This window comes from Rattus rattus, chromosome 7 (genome assembly GCF_011064425.1).
Source record: "Rattus rattus isolate New Zealand chromosome 7, Rrattus_CSIRO_v1, whole genome shotgun sequence".
NCBI lineage: Eukaryota > Metazoa > Chordata > Mammalia > Rodentia > Muridae > Rattus > Rattus rattus.
In genome coordinates this window covers 8,206,741-8,224,582 of record NC_046160.1, presented here as the reverse complement: position 1 = coordinate 8,224,582, position 17,842 = coordinate 8,206,741, and the positions used below count along the sequence as shown (strand labels likewise).

The 17,842-nt window shown below is 50.3% G+C and overlaps 1 protein-coding gene across 2 annotated transcripts; it reads left to right on the top strand.

The window, feature by feature from the left end:
• The first annotated feature begins 141 nt into the window (after positions 1-141).
• Abcg8 (ATP binding cassette subfamily G member 8) lies at positions 142-16,341 on the top strand. 2 transcript variants are annotated; one of them, XM_032908673.1, is made up of 13 exons: positions 142-204; positions 3,509-3,610; positions 5,354-5,510; positions 8,765-9,003; positions 9,394-9,526; positions 9,613-9,882; positions 12,237-12,399; positions 12,476-12,556; positions 13,603-13,802; positions 13,969-14,045; positions 14,554-14,821; positions 15,989-16,116; positions 16,204-16,341. In XM_032908673.1, the coding sequence occupies exons 1-13, from the start codon at positions 142-144 to the stop codon at positions 16,339-16,341; spliced, it is 2,019 nt and encodes a 672-aa protein (XP_032764564.1). The 2 variants fall into 2 exon arrangements, with proteins under 2 accessions (XP_032764564.1, XP_032764563.1); XM_032908672.1 differs by having other exon boundaries at positions 3,506-3,610.
• Positions 16,342-17,842: the final 1,501 nt, after the last annotated feature.

Here is a 17,842-nt window from a genome sequence, read left to right as displayed (position 1 = left end):
AGGAATGCTGGGAGAAAGGTTGGTGCCAAGAAGGAGGACTCAAGTGCCCTAACTCTAAGGAGCAAAGACAGAAAGAATCCTGGCCTAGCCAACAGCAGGGGAGGCCTCAGGAGCCACACAAAGGGCACAACACCGCAGGTCATGGCTGAGAAGACCAAAGAGGAGACCCAGCTGTGGAACGGGACTGTACTCCAGGATGCTTCAGTGAGTGACCTAGTCCCGGGGTGGAGGCAAGAAACTGACCTTTCTTTCCTATCACAGAATTAGTCCTAGTTCACTACCCGGACTTCAAGGAGAATGTCTCCTCCATGTTGATAGGCTGAGGGGAGCAGGTTCAGAAGCCAGGAGGCCTCTGAGGGGTCACTTCCCACCCGGCGACATGCTCCTGAAGGGAGATGATGCTCTGGTGAGTGACCGGGATTGATGGTTTTCAAATGACATTCCATCACAGAGCATTGGCCGCTGTGACCGTCAGGCCAAGGATCTCAGTCGTAGTCAAGAGACAGTGGTGAGGTAACAACAGATCGCTATTTTGGGAGCGTCAGAACTGTAGGCTTGCAGTCTTATGATCTGAGAGAGAGATGGGGCGAACAGAGAGCAGCTGGGCGACCAGGGAGTGAAGTTTCTAGGCTTCCTTCCTCATCTACCCAGAGAAATGTTTGCTTGGTAAATGGCCTTTGACGGAGCTGTGGGCAGGCTTTAAGGCAGAAGGCAAGATGGGAAGACAGAGCAGAGAAGATCTCCACCCCAGCTTCTACCCCCTGCCAACTTTTCTGAAGAGAAAGATGAGTACAGGATGGCTCACATCTGACAGGGAAGCTACAGTCCCCTGTTCTAGGTGAGACAAGGTTGCCTGGGATTGAGCAAGTCCTACTACCACAGTGACAGCCAACTCAGCTGTCAGAATTCCCCGAGAGGCAGACATCTATGGGGAAATAACTCCTACTACATCTGTCCCTTGGGACCTTGATGCTCACTTCCTGAATAGGATATAAAACCAGTGGTAGTGTTGGAGTCTTTGGCCCTTCCGGTCACCACAGCTAAAGAGGCAACGAGCTGTCAGAATTCTACATCCAAAAGTGTGCCTAGGTTCTGCCATTTACAAGTTCCTCCTGGGAGGTCCCACTGTTGTGTGTGCCCTGGGATGGCCCGCCACTGACAACTGTGGGGCTTGGGAAATTTGATACTGATGTGTCCTGTGCTCCCGTATTTAAAAGCTGTCAGTCAATCTACATGACTCACCTCTAGATGCAAATTTAGAAAACTTAGGAGCTGGCTTCCGGTCCATGCCCTGCTTATCTTCTCTGCCCAACCAGCATCTCACTCTACAAAGAACTTGTGCAGCGGCCACACATGTTGTCTATTTATATTCTTCTTAGGCGGTCTCCAGAGACCCGCACTGTCCATACTCAGAAAGTGGCCTGGGAGAAGGGAGGAGATTGGGGGCATCTACACAGGGAATTCTGGCATTGAGTACCAGGGCAGCAGGGCCTATGGTCCGGTCTCCTCACACTTCAGACAGGGACAGGGATAGAAAGCCTGAGCCCTCAGCAGAGGCAGGTGAGCTCATGTCTGGAGGCATCAACAGAGGGCCAGGCATGTGCCTTGGGCTGGAGACTTGCTATTTTTGTCCCTGCCAGCCACCGTTTTCTGCACATTTCTCCCCTTTTGTGTCCTCTGGATTTTCCCACTTGTCTGTGCTTCTGACTCAGGAATTTAACCAGAAGTTAATACGAGGAGACATTACACTGTAGCCCAGCAGGAGCCATGCTGGTTACCTACAAATAAACCAGCTTTCACTTTTTAAGGGTGTCACCTGTCACAAATTCAAATGATGTTCTGACAGTCATGCTCATTAAGGTGTCAGCTGAATAGATATTTAAGGATTTGAAAAATAGAGAGAATTTGTCAAAACCTCAGGAAGAGTCTAACAAATCCTTCCTGGATGCCAAGGAAAATATTTTAAAATGGAACAGAAGTCATCCACAAGCCAGACAGGATTGTTTTTCCTTCCGGAAGGTGAGTTGTCTGCAAGGCTCCTGGAAAGCCAGACTCTCCACGTGGGCAGGGTCAGTGGGGTTGGGCGAGTTAGTGTTGAGCTGGGAACTAATCAACTGCATCCCTGTGTTCCACTTTGTGCTTTCTGTCTAAATCCCAGGGTCTTCACATCTCTTTAGTCACAGTAGCACAGTAACTGAGAGCTCTCCTCCCTCAGCAGCCCCTCCACCCCTGACGCCAACGGAAACTTTGTATCAGCGCAAGTATCTAAGAACACATTCCTATCCCTTTCAAGTAACTGAGATCTGAGACCTCAGGGACTCGGGATGTGGTTTTGGGGTTCTGTCAGTACTGTGATTGGTCTAGCATATTTGATGCCATGGATTTGATTCCCTAACACACACACACACACACACACACACACACACACACACGTTTCTTCAATATATTCCTACTTCAGAGAGATGAACTACATTAAGGGACAGGTGGCAGTCAAATCCTGGGCATCAAAATGAGATAAGAGACACAAATTCTAGTGTTCCTGAAGCACAGTGGGGTGACCATTGTTATTATATTTTTTTTTAAATAAAGATCAGAGAATGGGCTGGAGAGATGCTCAAATATTAAGAGCACCTGAGACTACCTGGGTCCCATTCCCACCACAATGGTTCACAACAACCAGGTTCACAACTCCAGGTCCAGAGGACCAGTGACCTCTTTTGACCTCTGAGGGTACCAGGAATGTGTGTGGTGCACATACATGCGTGCAGGGAAACAGTCATACACACAAAATAAAATAAAAGGTTTACTTTCAAAACAAAACAACCAGAAGAGAAGAATTTGTTTCCAATGCAAAGAAATGACAAATGGGGAAGGCGCTTGCTGCATTTGGCCACTACCTGCTGACTACATGTATCAAATGCTCACACCAGAAACACAAATATAACGACAGCATTATAGTCTTTTGGAGATGATGGTAATGTCGATGACAATGACAATGGTGATGGCAGAGCTTCCTCCAAAATGTCCCCAAAGGCTTTTCAAGGGCTTTGTGGCACGAAGTTCTTTTATCATCATATGATCAAACTTCCCTGGGGGAGACATCTTCACAGACACCCGAGTTAACCTGCTGTGGTCTGTTTCTTTCTCACGCTGTGTCTATTTGACACTAATTAGGTGATATCCGGCCAGATTCAGAAATGGAAGTCACTTCTCAAGGATGTCGTGGCTCCCAGCTCAGATCTCCCCACTGGAATCTGGGGGATCACCCATCTTAAACAGCTTAGATTCAGGCATCAGCCTGAGGCTGCGGGTCTCTGGGGCTGGAGCTGTCCTAGAAAAGCCTGGGGCCACCCCGTCCATGTCCTGTTTTTCTCAGAGCCCTGGTGTACACCTGCATGATCCACTTCCTGTCAGTGTGGCATCTCAAGCACAATGCCAGCAGCTGCCCGTGCCTGTCTCGTACCCTCCTGTCTGCTTCTCTGCCCCTCACCTGTCTGTCTCCCAGCAGGGCCTCCAGGACAGCGTGTTCTCCTCTGAAAGTGACAACAGCCTCTACTTCACCTACAGTGGCCAGTCCAACACTCTGGAGGTCAGAGATCTCACCTACCAGGTAGGGGCACATGCCTGGGTCCAGGGGAGAAGAGTGATCAGGTAATAGAATGTTCAGGGGGAGGAAGGGTGAGCCCGTCCTGTATGTTCTCTAACCCCAAGGATAAAGTTCAGTCTACCCTGGGTACCAGCCCCACCTGCAGCCAGAGGTTTGGAAAAGGGTAGAACCCTTGTGAGGGGTTCACTGTGAAGGTCTGTGGGGAATATCTCTGGAACACAAAACATATATATATATATATATATATATATATATATATATATATATGGTTGTGTATACATTCATACACACATATTTATGTTTATAACATTATATGTATATCAATACGTAAGATATATGTCTTTGTATATACAAGCATATATATAGCTATACAATGTATGACATATATGAACATATTATATATCTGTATTGGATGACAGAGATCAAAGGGGCTAGGGAGACGGCCCACTCGGTGCCTGAGCTCCGATTTCCAGAATCCACAGAAAACAATCTGCTCTAGGGTGGCACATGTCTGCAGTCCTACTAGGGTCAGGAGGATCCTCACATGTCATTCAGCCTATCTGAATCTGTGAGTTCCCGGTTAGTAAAGTAGAAGATATTGAAGGAAGACAGTGGTGCCATTTACCGCTGGATTACACACACACACACACACACACACACACACACACACACACACACACACATGTGCAAGGTGCATTTACACACACATGTGCATGAACATGCCTGTAGAAAACACACATAGCAAAACAGAGTGTTTGTGGAGACACTCTGTTGGGCTCCCCTTGAAGTCAACATCTGGCAAACGACATAGTAATTATCAAAACTAGGACATGAACAACATGCTGGTAAGTAAATGACCGCTTATTGAGATTTCACCCACTTAGATCTACCATCATTATCCATCATCTATCTATCTATCTATCTATCATCTATCTACCTACCTACTTATCTTTCTATCTATTATCTATCTATCTATCTATCTATCTATCTATTACCTACCTATCTATCATCTATCTATCTTATCGATCTATCATCTATCTAACATCCATCCATCCACATATCACCCATCCATCTATCCATCCATCTGTCTATCATTTATCTGTCCAAGTACCTACCTATGGTTTATTTTAATAAAAAGATGTTGTCCTGTTGCTAATAAAACCTGCAGGATGCCAAGGCCACCATGGAGGGTCTCAGAAATGCCCTTGTCAGAAGTCAGTGATCCCCCAAGCCCCCATTTCCCCAGGGGCAGACCACATGCTGCCCAAGTGGATGTTGAACTTCAGATCCCCAAGCCCTCTTGTGCTTGTGAACTAAACAAAGGAATGAGCAACTTTGTAACCCCTCTCTGCTCTGCCACGTACTGCAAACTGTAAGAGCGTGAGTAAATTCCTTAATTGCTTTGAACTGGTCAGTAGACAGCAGTACCCACGCCATATGTTTGCAATGAACGGTAGATGGGATAATGATAGAACGTGATTATTGTGATGACTTGCAGCTGGGAAACACTTGCTGTTTTTCTGGTATGTCACGTGCTTTCTGGTCACTCACCCCCCTCAGCTCTAGACTTGAATGGGGTGGTGGGGGTCTCACTGCCATGTTTGGTAGGACTGGGGTGTTGATGCCTCAAGATGTGTTATGTGTTATGTACTGGGGTGTCTCCTGGGAGAGGAGTTACACATTAGAAGCTGCTGAAGCCCTCTGAATGGCTCAGCGTCCCAGGAACTCGATAACCTCTCCCCACAGGTGGACATGGCCTCTCAGGTGCCTTGGTTTGAGCAGCTGGCTCAGTTCAAGATACCGTGGAGGTCTCGCGGCAGCCAGGACTCCTGGGATCTGGGCATCCGAAATCTGAGCTTCAAAGTGAGGAGTGGACAGATGCTGGCTATCATAGGGAGCGCAGGTACCACAGAGACCATCAGGGGACAATGGCTTTTCTCCCCTACGGTACAGAACAGCCTTCAGTCATGGATCCTGCATGCAGAACTCTGGACTAAGAAAGTAACGTGGCTGAGATCACAGGCTCTGAGTCGGGCAGACGTGGGTTCAAATGCCCCCTCCTGCACCCACCAACTCCTGGATGTTGCTGCTGCGGTGTACCTGAGTGAAAGTCCAGGCTCCCTGCAGCTCTGGCCACCGTGTCTGCTTGCAGTTCACACTGGCCTAAGACAATACCCAAGCAGCTTTAGAACACAGTGTTCTTTTCAGAGACTCCCCCAAGCACAGGAGCCTGCTCAGCCAGAGTCAGGTCATGGTCAGACAATGACTCGGCAGGTCCAAGTCACCACTGTCCCCTCCACAGTCCTAGCATAACCTCCGACTGCCTGCAAAGAGCCAGATTCTCGGGGTGTCTCAGGCCTTCACTTTCACAGGTCAAACCTGAAGTTACAGAACCTTGCAGATGAGAGGGGCTTGGAGAATGGTTTGTTTCCCATGTTGGTTCTGCCTTACACCCTTCCTGTCTGGAAGCATATCAGGAAGAAGATTTTACAATCATCTGGTCCTGCACGATTCTAGTGTTCTTTGTGAGCACACATGGCACACGCACGCGTGCACACACACGCACACACACACACACTCATTCTGAGTGAGTGTCCCAAAGACAGGAATTTAACTAGTGCCAGATCTTACACTTGTGTCTGATTCTTCCTGGGACTCCTTTACACGGGATTAGAGGGCGTACTTTATACCTTTTAATTAATCATTTCCAGAAGGAAAAATTGCTCAACACTTCGAACATCTGTTCCAAACTTTTACACTCTTCTGATAGAGCTGTTTACTGTCTAACCAAAGATCAAACAAGCCACAATATGTAAGCGCACTTTGTAACTGAGACAACATGCACGCTCATTCAGCCCCTGGCCCTGACCCTGTGATGCCGTTCTAAACAAGCAAAGGGTAGCTGGACTTACAATGTCTGACAGCCTCTCCTGTTCGCTATGTCTTTTGGGGCACCGAGGAGGCATAGGAGGCACTGCTCAGTCCTGACGCTGAATATTGATGGATTTGTATTCACAGGGCTCTCTAGCCAGCAGCGGCCATGATTTTTAAGTAGAAAGCTCAGTTCCGGAGGCTGAGCAGGATTTACCCTGAGTAACATCCAGGTTCATCTTCACTCGGCTTCAAGATTATGTGACTGAAACGATTGACGCTTTCTTAGAAAGACCTAGTCACTGCACATCCCGTGATGTTAATTACTTTAAACGCTATCACACAGGAACATGAATATGCACACTAGCCATTACAATAATTTTAAAAAATTATTCTAAAACATTAGCTCTGAGCATTTACTTGATCTGTAGACTCAGCCATACGAAAGGATTTCGAAGTTGATAAGGTTCCTGGTGAGGAGACAGTGGCCACAAGACAAGGCTCTTGAGTGCTGTGGCTCCTCAGAGAGCATTTGCCCAAGAGCACCAGGCACTCTTGGCTAGAAAGTCTGCCACTACCTTTGCCACAGTTTTGCTTAGGAAATGTGATCTTCCTGCCCTCTAACTAGGGATCCCTGGTACCTGTGAATGCTGGCACAGTCCCCTGCGCTCGCAAAATCAGTGTCTGAGGCTGAACAGTGAACAGGGCTGAGCTCTCTCTCTCTCTCTCTCTCTCTCTCTCTCTCTCTCTCTCTCTCTCTCTCTCTCTCCAACAAGCTGTCTGCTCTCCAAGCCTTTGGACAGTAAGCAAGGGGGTTGTATATGAAGGTCCTTGGGTTTGTTTGGCTATGGCAGGCAGCATGTGGCATATGTCAAGGAGGATTTATCACATATTGTCTATAGGCATTTGCCTTGTTTACAAGAGGGGAAAAGAAAGCTATTAATTCCACAAACCCTACAAGGTGGGGAAACCAACATCTTGTCTGAACCAGACAGACTTTGTCTCCAGCTTGAACACAGGAGGGTGTTCTCCAAGCTTGAGGCGGGTTCACACCCACAGTTAAAATAGTTAATAGGAGAGCCAGGTATGGCGGTGCACACCTTGAATCCCAGCACTTGGGAGGCAGAGGCAGGGAGCAGGGTGATCTCAGTGCATTGGAGCCAGCCTGGTCTGCATAGTGAGTTTCAGGACAACTGGGACTGTATAGTGAGACCCTGTCACAAAACAACAAAATTAGTTACAGGAGGGAAAGCCCCATCGAATGCATACAATGCTCACTTTTCCAAATTAATAGGCATTGTTCCGTTGTTCAAGCGTGAATGAAGGGATGATGTTTCTTTGAAGGCAGAGGAAAAAAGACACTGATTTTTACAATGAGAGGAGGGTATGGATGTTTGGGAGCCTACACATTGCTTGTTGATTATTTTTCTCAAATAGGTTGTAGGATTTTTTTTTCCCGTTTGGTTGTTTTGTTTGGGGGCTTGTTTGTTTGGATTTGTTTGTTTTGTTTTGTTTTGGGGGCTTGCTTGGTTTTTGGGGGAGGGGATTTGTTTGTTGTTTTGTTTTGGTTGGTTGGCTGGTTTGGTTTGGTTTTAGGTTTTGGGTTTGTTTTTTAGTTTGGTTGTTTGATGGTTTTGTTTGTTTGTTTGTTTGTTTGTTTGTTTTTGAGACAAGGTCTCTCTACCTAGCCCTGGCTATCCTAGAACTCACTCTTTAGACCAGGCTGGCCTCAAATTCACAGAGATTATCTGCCTCTGCCTCGCAAGTGCTGGCATTAAAGGTTAGTGCCACCACCAAACGGCTAGGTTGTAGTTTTGGATTCTTTAACGACAGGCTACGAACGCTCCAAATTAGTCATTCCCACAAAGCCACGCCGGAGCCAAATGATGAATGAGATGCTGCCAAGGTTTTTTTCTACCAAAAAAATAGCTACACTTTGTAGTGTAATTAGCCTCAACTTGGAGAAAGCCATTGGTTAGTAGTGGGAGAGGGAAAGTGTACCAGGTACAACAGCAGCCTTGTAGCAGTCAGGACTCCAGCCTTCTATCAGAAAACTCTTTGTCAGCGTGTCCCCACCCACTCAAGTTGGATGTGGGAAAAAAAAAAGTCTGACCATGCACCTGCTGGGCTGTCCCACCCAAATCTAAGAACAGTGTGGGCTTCCCTTGAGCTCAGTCGATTCTGAAAAGCAATCCTGGTGTTTCGAGAGTGGGCTGTGGAAGGGGAAGTAGTTGGCAGGTAAGCCCTGCAGAAACCCTGCCCTCAGGAATGTCTCTGGGTTTACAGGCTGCGGGAGAGCCACATTACTCGACGTTATCACAGGCAGAGACCATGGTGGCAAGATGAAATCAGGACAAATCTGGATAAACGGGCAACCCAGCACGCCTCAGCTGATACGGAAGTGTGTGGCACATGTGCGCCAGCAAGACCAGCTGCTCCCCAACCTGACTGTCAGAGAGACCCTGACTTTCATCGCCCAGATGCGCCTGCCCAAGACCTTCTCTCAGGCCCAGCGAGACAAACGGGTAACCAGTGGGCTGGTTGGTGTCCCTGGTGTCTGAGACTTCCCTGATTTACCCGAAGACCCAGTTCAGCTGGATAGTTAAACCAACCCAACCTACATGCTGGTGTATTTAAAAGTTAGCGTCAGGGGTTCGCTTCCCAGACCTTGTCAAGTGAGTGTTTATTTGTGTAAGGTTTTCTGGTGCTTCCTGTGAGTGGGAAGCCAATTATCTGGTCTGATTCCTAGTCCACAATGTGAATCTGCTCGGAACCAGGGACAGGGGACAAGGGTGGGGGGTGGGGGTGGGGGGTGGGGAGTTCAAAACAATGCTGCAGGAAATGAAGCGCAGAAAGCCTTCCTTGGCATTAAGTGAAGAAGGCCCTGGACGCTCAAATGCTCAGCCTGCCCTCAGGTGGAAGACGTGATTGCGGAGCTGCGGCTGCGGCAGTGCGCCAACACCCGCGTGGGCAACACATACGTACGTGGGGTGTCCGGGGGCGAGCGCCGAAGAGTGAGCATCGGGGTGCAGCTCCTGTGGAACCCAGGTGAGGCCTGGGAACCTGAGGGGCGAGGACCTGAGCCTACAACCTGCCCGGCATGGTCACTGGGCTCCCTGTGCGATACCCCCCAGGAATCCTCATCCTGGATGAACCCACTTCCGGCCTCGACAGCTTCACCGCTCACAACCTGGTGAGAACTTTGTCCCGCCTGGCCAAAGGCAACAGACTGGTGCTCATCTCCCTCCACCAGCCTCGCTCTGACATCTTCAGGCTATTTGACCTGGTCCTTCTGATGACGTCTGGCACCCCTGTCTACCTGGGGGTGGCACAGCACATGGTGCAGTACTTTACATCAATTGGCTACCCTTGCCCTCGCTACAGCAACCCTGCTGACTTCTACGGTGAGTGATGTAAAGACAGCGGCCTGGAGCCTGGACACAGTCATCTGCTGTCACCACGTCCTCCTCCTCCTCCTCCTCCTCCTCCTCCTCCAAACAAACAAAACAAAGCAACACACACACACTCACACACAGACACACATACAAACAGACACACACTCGTACATACACAGACACACACACTCGTGCACACACACACAGACACACACACACTCACACACATACACACACACATACACACTCACTCACAAACACACACACACTCACAGTGCACACACACACACACACACACACACACACACCCACACACACACACACTCACACACAGACACACACACACAGACAACACTCGTGCATGTTGTTGTACACACACACACACACACACACACACACACACACACACACACACAACTAGAAAGATCTAGGATACTGTTATGCACGCTCCCCGAGGAGGAGGAGGCAGGACCAAGTGGTAGCATGCAAAATGGGAAACTGTTCAGTTTGCCAGTGTCAAATGCAAGGCACGAGTACTGCAGTCTTCTGACAAATTGTCCCTCCACACAGGAAAGGACAGGAAGGGGTAGATGTTTGCAGACGGATGGAATGGGGACATAATCCAGGAGATCTTAGATTCATTTGTATACTTGCAGTCTTTATGCAGACTGTAGGAAGCTCTGTGTGTGTGTGTGTGTGTGTGTGTGTGTGTGTGTGTGTGCGTGCGTGCGTGCGTGCGTGTGCGTGTGTACATATGCGTGCATGCCTTTGTGCTCTACAGAGGCAGGTTGTATAGGTAAAGGGGCCCAGGACAGGGCCAATGAGTCTCTGAATACAGACTGCTCGATAGGTCACTGCCCTAGCTTTCTTTGGAGTCTCAGGTACTCAATCTTTCATGCAGAACACCTTAAACTACTTCATTCATGGGGAACAGTGGCTTTTTCAGGGCACCTGCCTGTAAAACCCATCAAGGGTGCTAAGGAATACCATCAAACAAGTGGCCGATTATACCTGAGCCTGGGGAGCAGTGGCCAGCACTCATCCAGTCCCTAGGTGACTTGGACGGCAGAGTGCTGACCTTCATGGGGTCCTGTCACGTCAAGGTCAGCGCCATCTTCACAGATTAGCTCAGGAGCCTCAGCCCTGGCCTACTGTGCTCTAACACAACTGTGGGAGCAGACCCAGAGCTCCCGTTGGCCTGCCTGGCCCTCAGCCTTGACTCTAGGCCATTCCACCCACACTGTCACCCCAGCATCCTCCTCTATCCCAGGAGGAAAGGCTCCTGGCTCGTTTCCCTGCACTGTGAACTCATGCCCTCAATGAACTCCCATACAGGTCACCTTTCATGCTCAGGTTGCCATCCCGACTTCTGGCTGTCACACTCTGGCCAGTGTCCTCAGATAAGGTGGTAGAGGAAGTTGCCAACCTGGCTACCAGGGGAAATCTGAATGAGCCTGGGAGGGCTGCCCAAAATCAAGTAACCATGGCAGACACAAAGACTTTCTTTTTCTGTTTCGTTTGGAGGGAGTAGGGTTGGGTCCTTGTCTACTAGCCCCAAGGCAGGTGGCTGTCACTAATATGGAGTGCAGGAGTTGCTCTCGTGGAACACGGGGTGCCCAGCAAATGTAACATTTGAGCTATACCCTGCACAAAGGGGTCCTGTGTGGTTCATAACCCCCCGCCAAAAGCTTGTCTCTTGTGCAATGCAGACCGATGAGGGAACACAATGGGAGAACAGCCCAGTCACGCATGGCCCTGGAGTCTCCAGGGGATAGCAGTGCCCTGGCTGTGACCGGCGGGCCTGGTGCTTTCTGGCATTGCGGGGACATTAGAAGGAAGGCAGAGCCCGTTCTCATAACTGCAGGGTGGGACTGCCAAATGCAGGTTGGCAACGTCTCAGATCCCCCCCAGTAACCTGGTCCCCCAGCTAGGTGGACTGCCCTAGCCTCCCCTGGGGCAAAACTTAGCATGGGCAGTGAACACTGTATATGGCTGGTCCCAGCACCCTGGTCACTTGGGAGACCAAATTGTTAATTCACAACACCAGGCAAATGTATATACAGCGGAAATTAGAACTACTGTATACATGTGGTGACATATCCAGCTCTGAAGGCACCTGCCATCTGTATGACGAGGGGGATCGGGTGGGTGGGGTAGGGCTGGGTCCTCTGCTCTTGGCCACTTCCTGATCTATGGCCCACCCAAGGCATCTCTATTTGTGCTTAGATCAGACAGAGTCAGGGACTGACCAGGTCTCTGCCTTTCTGCTCTGAGCATGGCACCAGCTCCTTCCCAGAGGGTGGGGAGAGCTCCGAGAGCTCCAGGGACCGGGTTGCCTATGGCCCTGCATCTTCTGCTTGCAGTGGACTTGACGAGCATCGACAGGCGCAGCAAAGAACAGGAGGTGGCCACCATGGAGAAGGCTCGCTCGCTTGCAGCCTTGTTCCTAGAAAAAGTGCAAGGCTTTGACGACTTTCTGTGGAAAGCTGAGGCAAAGAAGCTCAACACAGGCACCTATGCAGTCAGGTACTGAGGGAAGCCCAAGACTGCCTGATGGGAAGATCTGGTGTGCCCCAGCCTGACCACATACTGTTCCCAACAGCCAGACCCTCACACAGGACACCAACTGTGGAACTGCTCCTGAGCTGCCCGGGATGATACAGCAGTTTACCACCCTGATCCGGTAAATCAACCTCTCTCTGTCTCTCTCTGTCTCTCTGTCTCTCTGTCTCTCTGTCTCTCTCTGTCTCTATCTCTGTCTCTGTCTCTGTCTCTCTGTCTCTCTCTGTCTCTCTGTCTCTGTCTCTATCTCTGTCTCTCTCTCCGTCTCTGTCTCTCTGTTTCTATCTCTGTCTCTCTCTGTCTCTCTGTCTCTGTCTCTCTCTGTCTCTTCTCTCTTGTCTCTGTCTGTCTCTCTCTCTGTCTCTCTTTCTCTCTCTCTGTCTCTCTTTCTCTCTCTCTGTCTCGTCTCTCTGTCTCTGTCTTTCTGTCTCTCTCTTCTCTCTCTGTCTCTCTCTCTCATCCCCATCTTCTATGCCTCACCACTGATGCTCTTATCCTGTAAACAAGAATGAAATTGCATTAGCATCAATGATCATGGAAATCGTCATGTAGGACACTCAGACCTGGGAAGGGCAGATGCTCAACAAAGGCTACGTGCGCCTGCCACACTCGGGCTTTCTGGGGGTCTGCACATGCAGAGACCTGGGACCAGCTCTATGGTTAATAGCTATTTAACCTAAAGCATCATGTCTCTGCCTCCTCTCTGATCGGAGCTCTCCAGTTTAGTCAAACATCATTTAGTCTAGTCCATTTGGATGGCCACCTTACTTGGAGGCTTTTACCTTTACGGGACACACCATGGCCAACCTCTTTATGACACATTTAGTTTTCCTCTGTAAGTGAAACCATTACTGGTGGTAAAAACTCATCATTTGCTGTTTGTGCCAGCCAGAGACGCCAGTGCTGGGGAGAAGACGAGACAAGAGGATCTCAAGTTCAGTGCCACCCTGGGCTACATAGCTCCAGACCCCACCCAAAACCAAAACAAGAAAGACAGCTGCAAACGAGGGTCATATAGTCAGCACCCACTTTCGTCACAGAGACTCTATGGTGGGATTTCAGTCCACATTGTACACGTGAGGAAATAAGGCTTCGGGTGATAAGGTCACAGAGTTTTATATGTTGTTCCTTTGACATTTCTTTTTTCTCGTCCTTCCTTTCTTTCAGTCGTCAGATTTCCAATGACTTCCGGGACTTGCCCACCCTGTTCATCCATGGAGCAGAAGCCTGCCTGATGTCTCTCATCATTGGCTTCCTTTACTACGGCCACGCAGACAAGCTGCTCTCCTTCGTGGACATGGCAGCCCTCCTGTTCATGATAGGAGCGCTCATTCCTTTTAATGTCATTCTGGATGTCGTCTCCAAATGTGAGTGTCACCCGCCCTCCTCACCAGACATCGGGACAGTGGGACAGCCTCCCTGGGCACTGCACTGAGGCCAAGCTCTGTGCTTCCGCTGGCACCCACGGCATTACAAGAGATGCGACCTCAGTCACACTCTTTACTCATTCACCTCCCTCTCCCCCATCTCCAGGTCACTCGGAGCGCTCGCTGCTGTACTATGAACTGGAGGACGGACTGTACACTGCTGGTCCTTATTTCTTTGCCAAGGTCAGGGCCAGGAGCAAATCCCACGGGGCACTGCACACACTGCAGCAAAGAGATTTACGGAAACACTCAGCCATGCAGTCTCTAGAAGAGGTTCAGAGACTTGCTAGTCATTAAACTGTTCCCAGAAAGCCCAGGGCTATGCAGCAGAAAGGGTACTTTTCTGGGCAGCCAGAACTAAGAGAGGAAGAAGTGGGCAACATCAAGCAATGCTTACTGCCCTGAGCGAGCAGGCAAGTGTTTCCAGGAAGAGGTTCGGGAGGTTTATGCCTCTTATAAAACCACAAGGCTGCTAGGTCTGGGCAGGAAGGGTGGCATCCAGCTGGGTATACCTCCATGGAGCACAGCTCTGGAATGCTCCTGCAGTGGCAGCTTGGTGAGAGGTCAGGGACAGAGGTCTTCCCTGCCACCCCTCACCGAGCAGGAGAGCCGGCATCCTCTTTAAAACATCTTCAGACGATAGCCAGCATCGGTGTCGGCTCCGTGTCCCAGCGAAGGCTGTGCTTTGCAGGTCCTCGGCGAGCTGCCAGAGCACTGTGCCTATGTCATCATCTATGGGATGCCCATCTACTGGCTGACCAACCTGCGGCCAGTGCCTGAGCTCTTCCTCCTGCACTTCATGCTCCTGTGGCTGGTGGTCTTCTGCTGCAGGACCATGGCCCTGGCCGCCTCTGCCATGCTGCCCACCTTCCACATGTCCTCCTTCTGCTGCAACGCTCTCTACAACTCCTTCTACCTTACAGCTGGCTTCATGATAAACTTGAACAACCTGTGGATAGGTGAGGCCTGCCCCCTCTTTGCTTAGCCAGGCCTCTGTAGGCCTCAGTGGCTGCTTAAGTCTTCATCTGTCAGGCCTCTCCAGGCCTTTGCCGGCTGTCACTTCCTCACAGCCCGTCACGCACACCCAGAGGTCTCTTGACTCCCTCCCACCACAGTGACCAATGAGCCAGGCCTAAATGCTCCCTCTGTTTCATCCCAGCCCCGCCCTCATCATTGAACCCAGAGCCACTGACACTATCTGGTCTTTTGGTGACCTTTGCAGTGTTCACCTATTCAGAGTGAGCTTTCTGAAGGACAAGTTCCTGTCCTCTCCTTGTTCAAAGCCTCTCAGAGCTGCTAGTTCCCAATGCCTTCCAAACCCCAGCTCTTATAAAGCCTCCAGCCCCTTCTTACTGTGTTGCCCATGAGGCTGTTTTCTGGCTTTGAAACCAGCCTTTGCCAACATCTGGGCAGGCGTTGCAGCTTCCTCCTCTCCCAGCAGAGTGCTCCCCAGGATCAGAGTCCTCCTCTCCCAGTAGAGTGCTCACTAGTGTCAGGGTCCTCCTCTCCCAGCAGAGTGCTCCCCAGGATCAGAGTCCTCCTCTCCCAGCAGAGTGCTCCCCAGGATCAGAGTCCTCCTCTCCCAGCAGAGTGCTCCCCAGGATCAGAGTCCTCCTCTCCCAGTAGAGTGCTCCCCAGGATCAGAGTCCTCCTCTCCCAGTAGAGTGCTCCCCAGGATCAGAGTCCTCCTCTCCCAGTAGAGTGCTCCCCAGGATCAGAGTCCTCCTCTCCCAGCAGAGTGCTCCCCAGGATCAGAGTCCTCCTCTCCCAGTAGAGTGCTCCCCAGGATCAGAGTCCTCTTCTCCCAGCAGAGTGCTCCCCAGGGTCAAGGTCTCTGGTGTGGTGTTGTCTGAGTACCCTGTGAAGCTGAGCACGCGCAGTGTATGGCATATGACTGTCCAGATTAGGTAGCAATCCAACATGGAAGTCACCCGTCCTCGGCCTCCTCAGCACAGTGTCCCCAGCCACAGCTGTTACTCCTTGTCTCTTTTGCTCCTTGGTCCTTAAAGGACTCTACTGGCCACAGCCGGAATGCCTCTTCTCTCCAGGAGCAGTCCGAGACTTGCTCAGGGCAGCAGAGACCATGCGACTAACACTTGGAATAACATAACTCTTGCTGTCTTCAGTACCTGCATGGATTTCCAAGATTTCGTTTCTTCGGTGGTGCTTCTCAGGGCTGATGCAGATTCAGTTTAATGGACACATTTACACCACGCAGATCGGCAACCTCACCTTCTCCATCCCCGGAGACACGGTACGTAGCAAGGGCTGGGAGTTCTCAATTCAAGTGCTGCTGAGGGGACAGCATCCTTCGGTGCTCACCAAATGTCTGTGTCTGCAGATGGTCACTGCCATGGACCTGAACTCACATCCTCTTTACGCGATCTACCTCATCGTCATTGGCATCAGCTGTGGCTTCCTGTCCCTGTATTATCTGTCCTTGAAGTTCATCAAACAGAAGTCAATTCAAGATTGGTGATGCTCAGCCTTGCTTCCACTGGTGGGACCCTTCTGCCTGGGCTGGCCGCCCCCTGAGGAGCCCGACTGAGGACAATGATCCCACAGATCTCAAGCAGCATCGGCGTCTCGGTGCTGCAGTGGCACAGGTCAGCCACAGGATGGCAGTAGAATAAAGACAGTTGAGAGGTTTCTGCTCACAGGCCTGGGCTTGTGAAACAGGTACTTCGTGAACCTGTAACGTTGCTCATTCATTTTATATCTCTATATAAACAACCCAGTATGGAATGGGAACCAATTATTTATGAATTGAGTAGCTAGGCTATGCAGAGACTTGTGGAACCCCAAGAGGATAGTGGTCTGTAGCAAAACATTTAGCTTTCTCCTCCACCAATCTCACCCTGTTAAGCCGCTCCCGATACAGAGGGTGACCTAAAACTGACTAGAAATGTCCTCTCTTATCTGTGTGGCTCCATGGACTTCCAGAGTTGGACAGCTGAGAGCTAAGAGTATCTACTCCATGGTGGGTGTGGTATAAAGAGTAGTGTGTGGTTACTGTCGTTTGTTCAACCCACTGATAGCGGGCACCCTGCCATATCGGTGAGGACACCATGGCAAAGACTAATCCAGTTGTCTCAGCTTACAAGCTGCTTTGTGGTGGAATCAAAAAGACCTCGAGGTTTCTGGGAGTTACAGAGCAAAAGATCGGGCCTGAGATGTTTCTAGAAACAGTTTGCAGTTTGTGTGAGCTCTGCGGCCTCAGAGTTGCCCCCCCTAGCTAGGGCTCAGGATGAGCTTTGAACCTTCCACAGTGGCTGGTGGATGGGCTGCCGCACATCCAGGTTGAATGGTTCATGCCTGTGACGAGAACCCACTGACTCAAAGCACAGAGCTGGGAGGGGCTGGTTCCCAGAGGAAAACAAGTCTGGAACTGAAAGAAACAGCAGGGAGGGTGTTTGAGGCTGGGAGAGATGCTCTCCACTGGTTCCCCAGGTCCTCACTGCATCCAGTGTGGTTCCTGGCAGCTTCATGACATCACTGGATGCCGATGAGGGAGGCAAAATCCCAGGCCTGCCCAGACCCAGGGACTCAGCGTCCGAGTGTCCGGACTACACTGGTGACTAGAGTGCAGGCCCCAGTGTGAGCAGCGGCTCCTTAGCACACTGTCCTTTCCCTGCTCCCTGCCCTCAGGGGTCTACACAGCTCTGTTGCCACCATCCATTACACAGATGTCACTCAAGAGCCACAGAGGCCTCATCCAGAGCAGAGTCAAAAGTACCCTCCGATTGTTTCTTTCAGTTTGGAATAGTTAGCTCCTCAGAGCACCCTGACTTTCTAAGGTAGCTTTCAGTTTGGATTTATCTGGTGCATTTCTCAATAGAATCCAGACTGGGTCCCCTTTGCTCAGAATATCCAGAAATGGAATTGGTTTTTCCCTGAGTGCGTCCTGTCAGGTGGCCCATGGTTTCCATTTGCTGCACTAACGACTTTGGCTGCCTGACAGAAAGCAGGTCTGCTGGACC

Coding starts and splice junctions, on each gene's coding strand:
- Abcg8 (XM_032908672.1), top strand. CDS start 142: ATGGCTGAGAAGACCAAAGAGGAGACCCAGCTGTGGAACGGGACTGTA. Junction 3,611..5,353: donor TCAGAGATCTCACCTACCAG/GTAGGGGCACAT, acceptor CTCTCCCCACAG/GTGGACATGGCCTCTCAGGT. Junction 14,046..14,553: donor GTCCTTATTTCTTTGCCAAG/GTCAGGGCCAGG, acceptor TGTGCTTTGCAG/GTCCTCGGCGAGCTGCCAGA.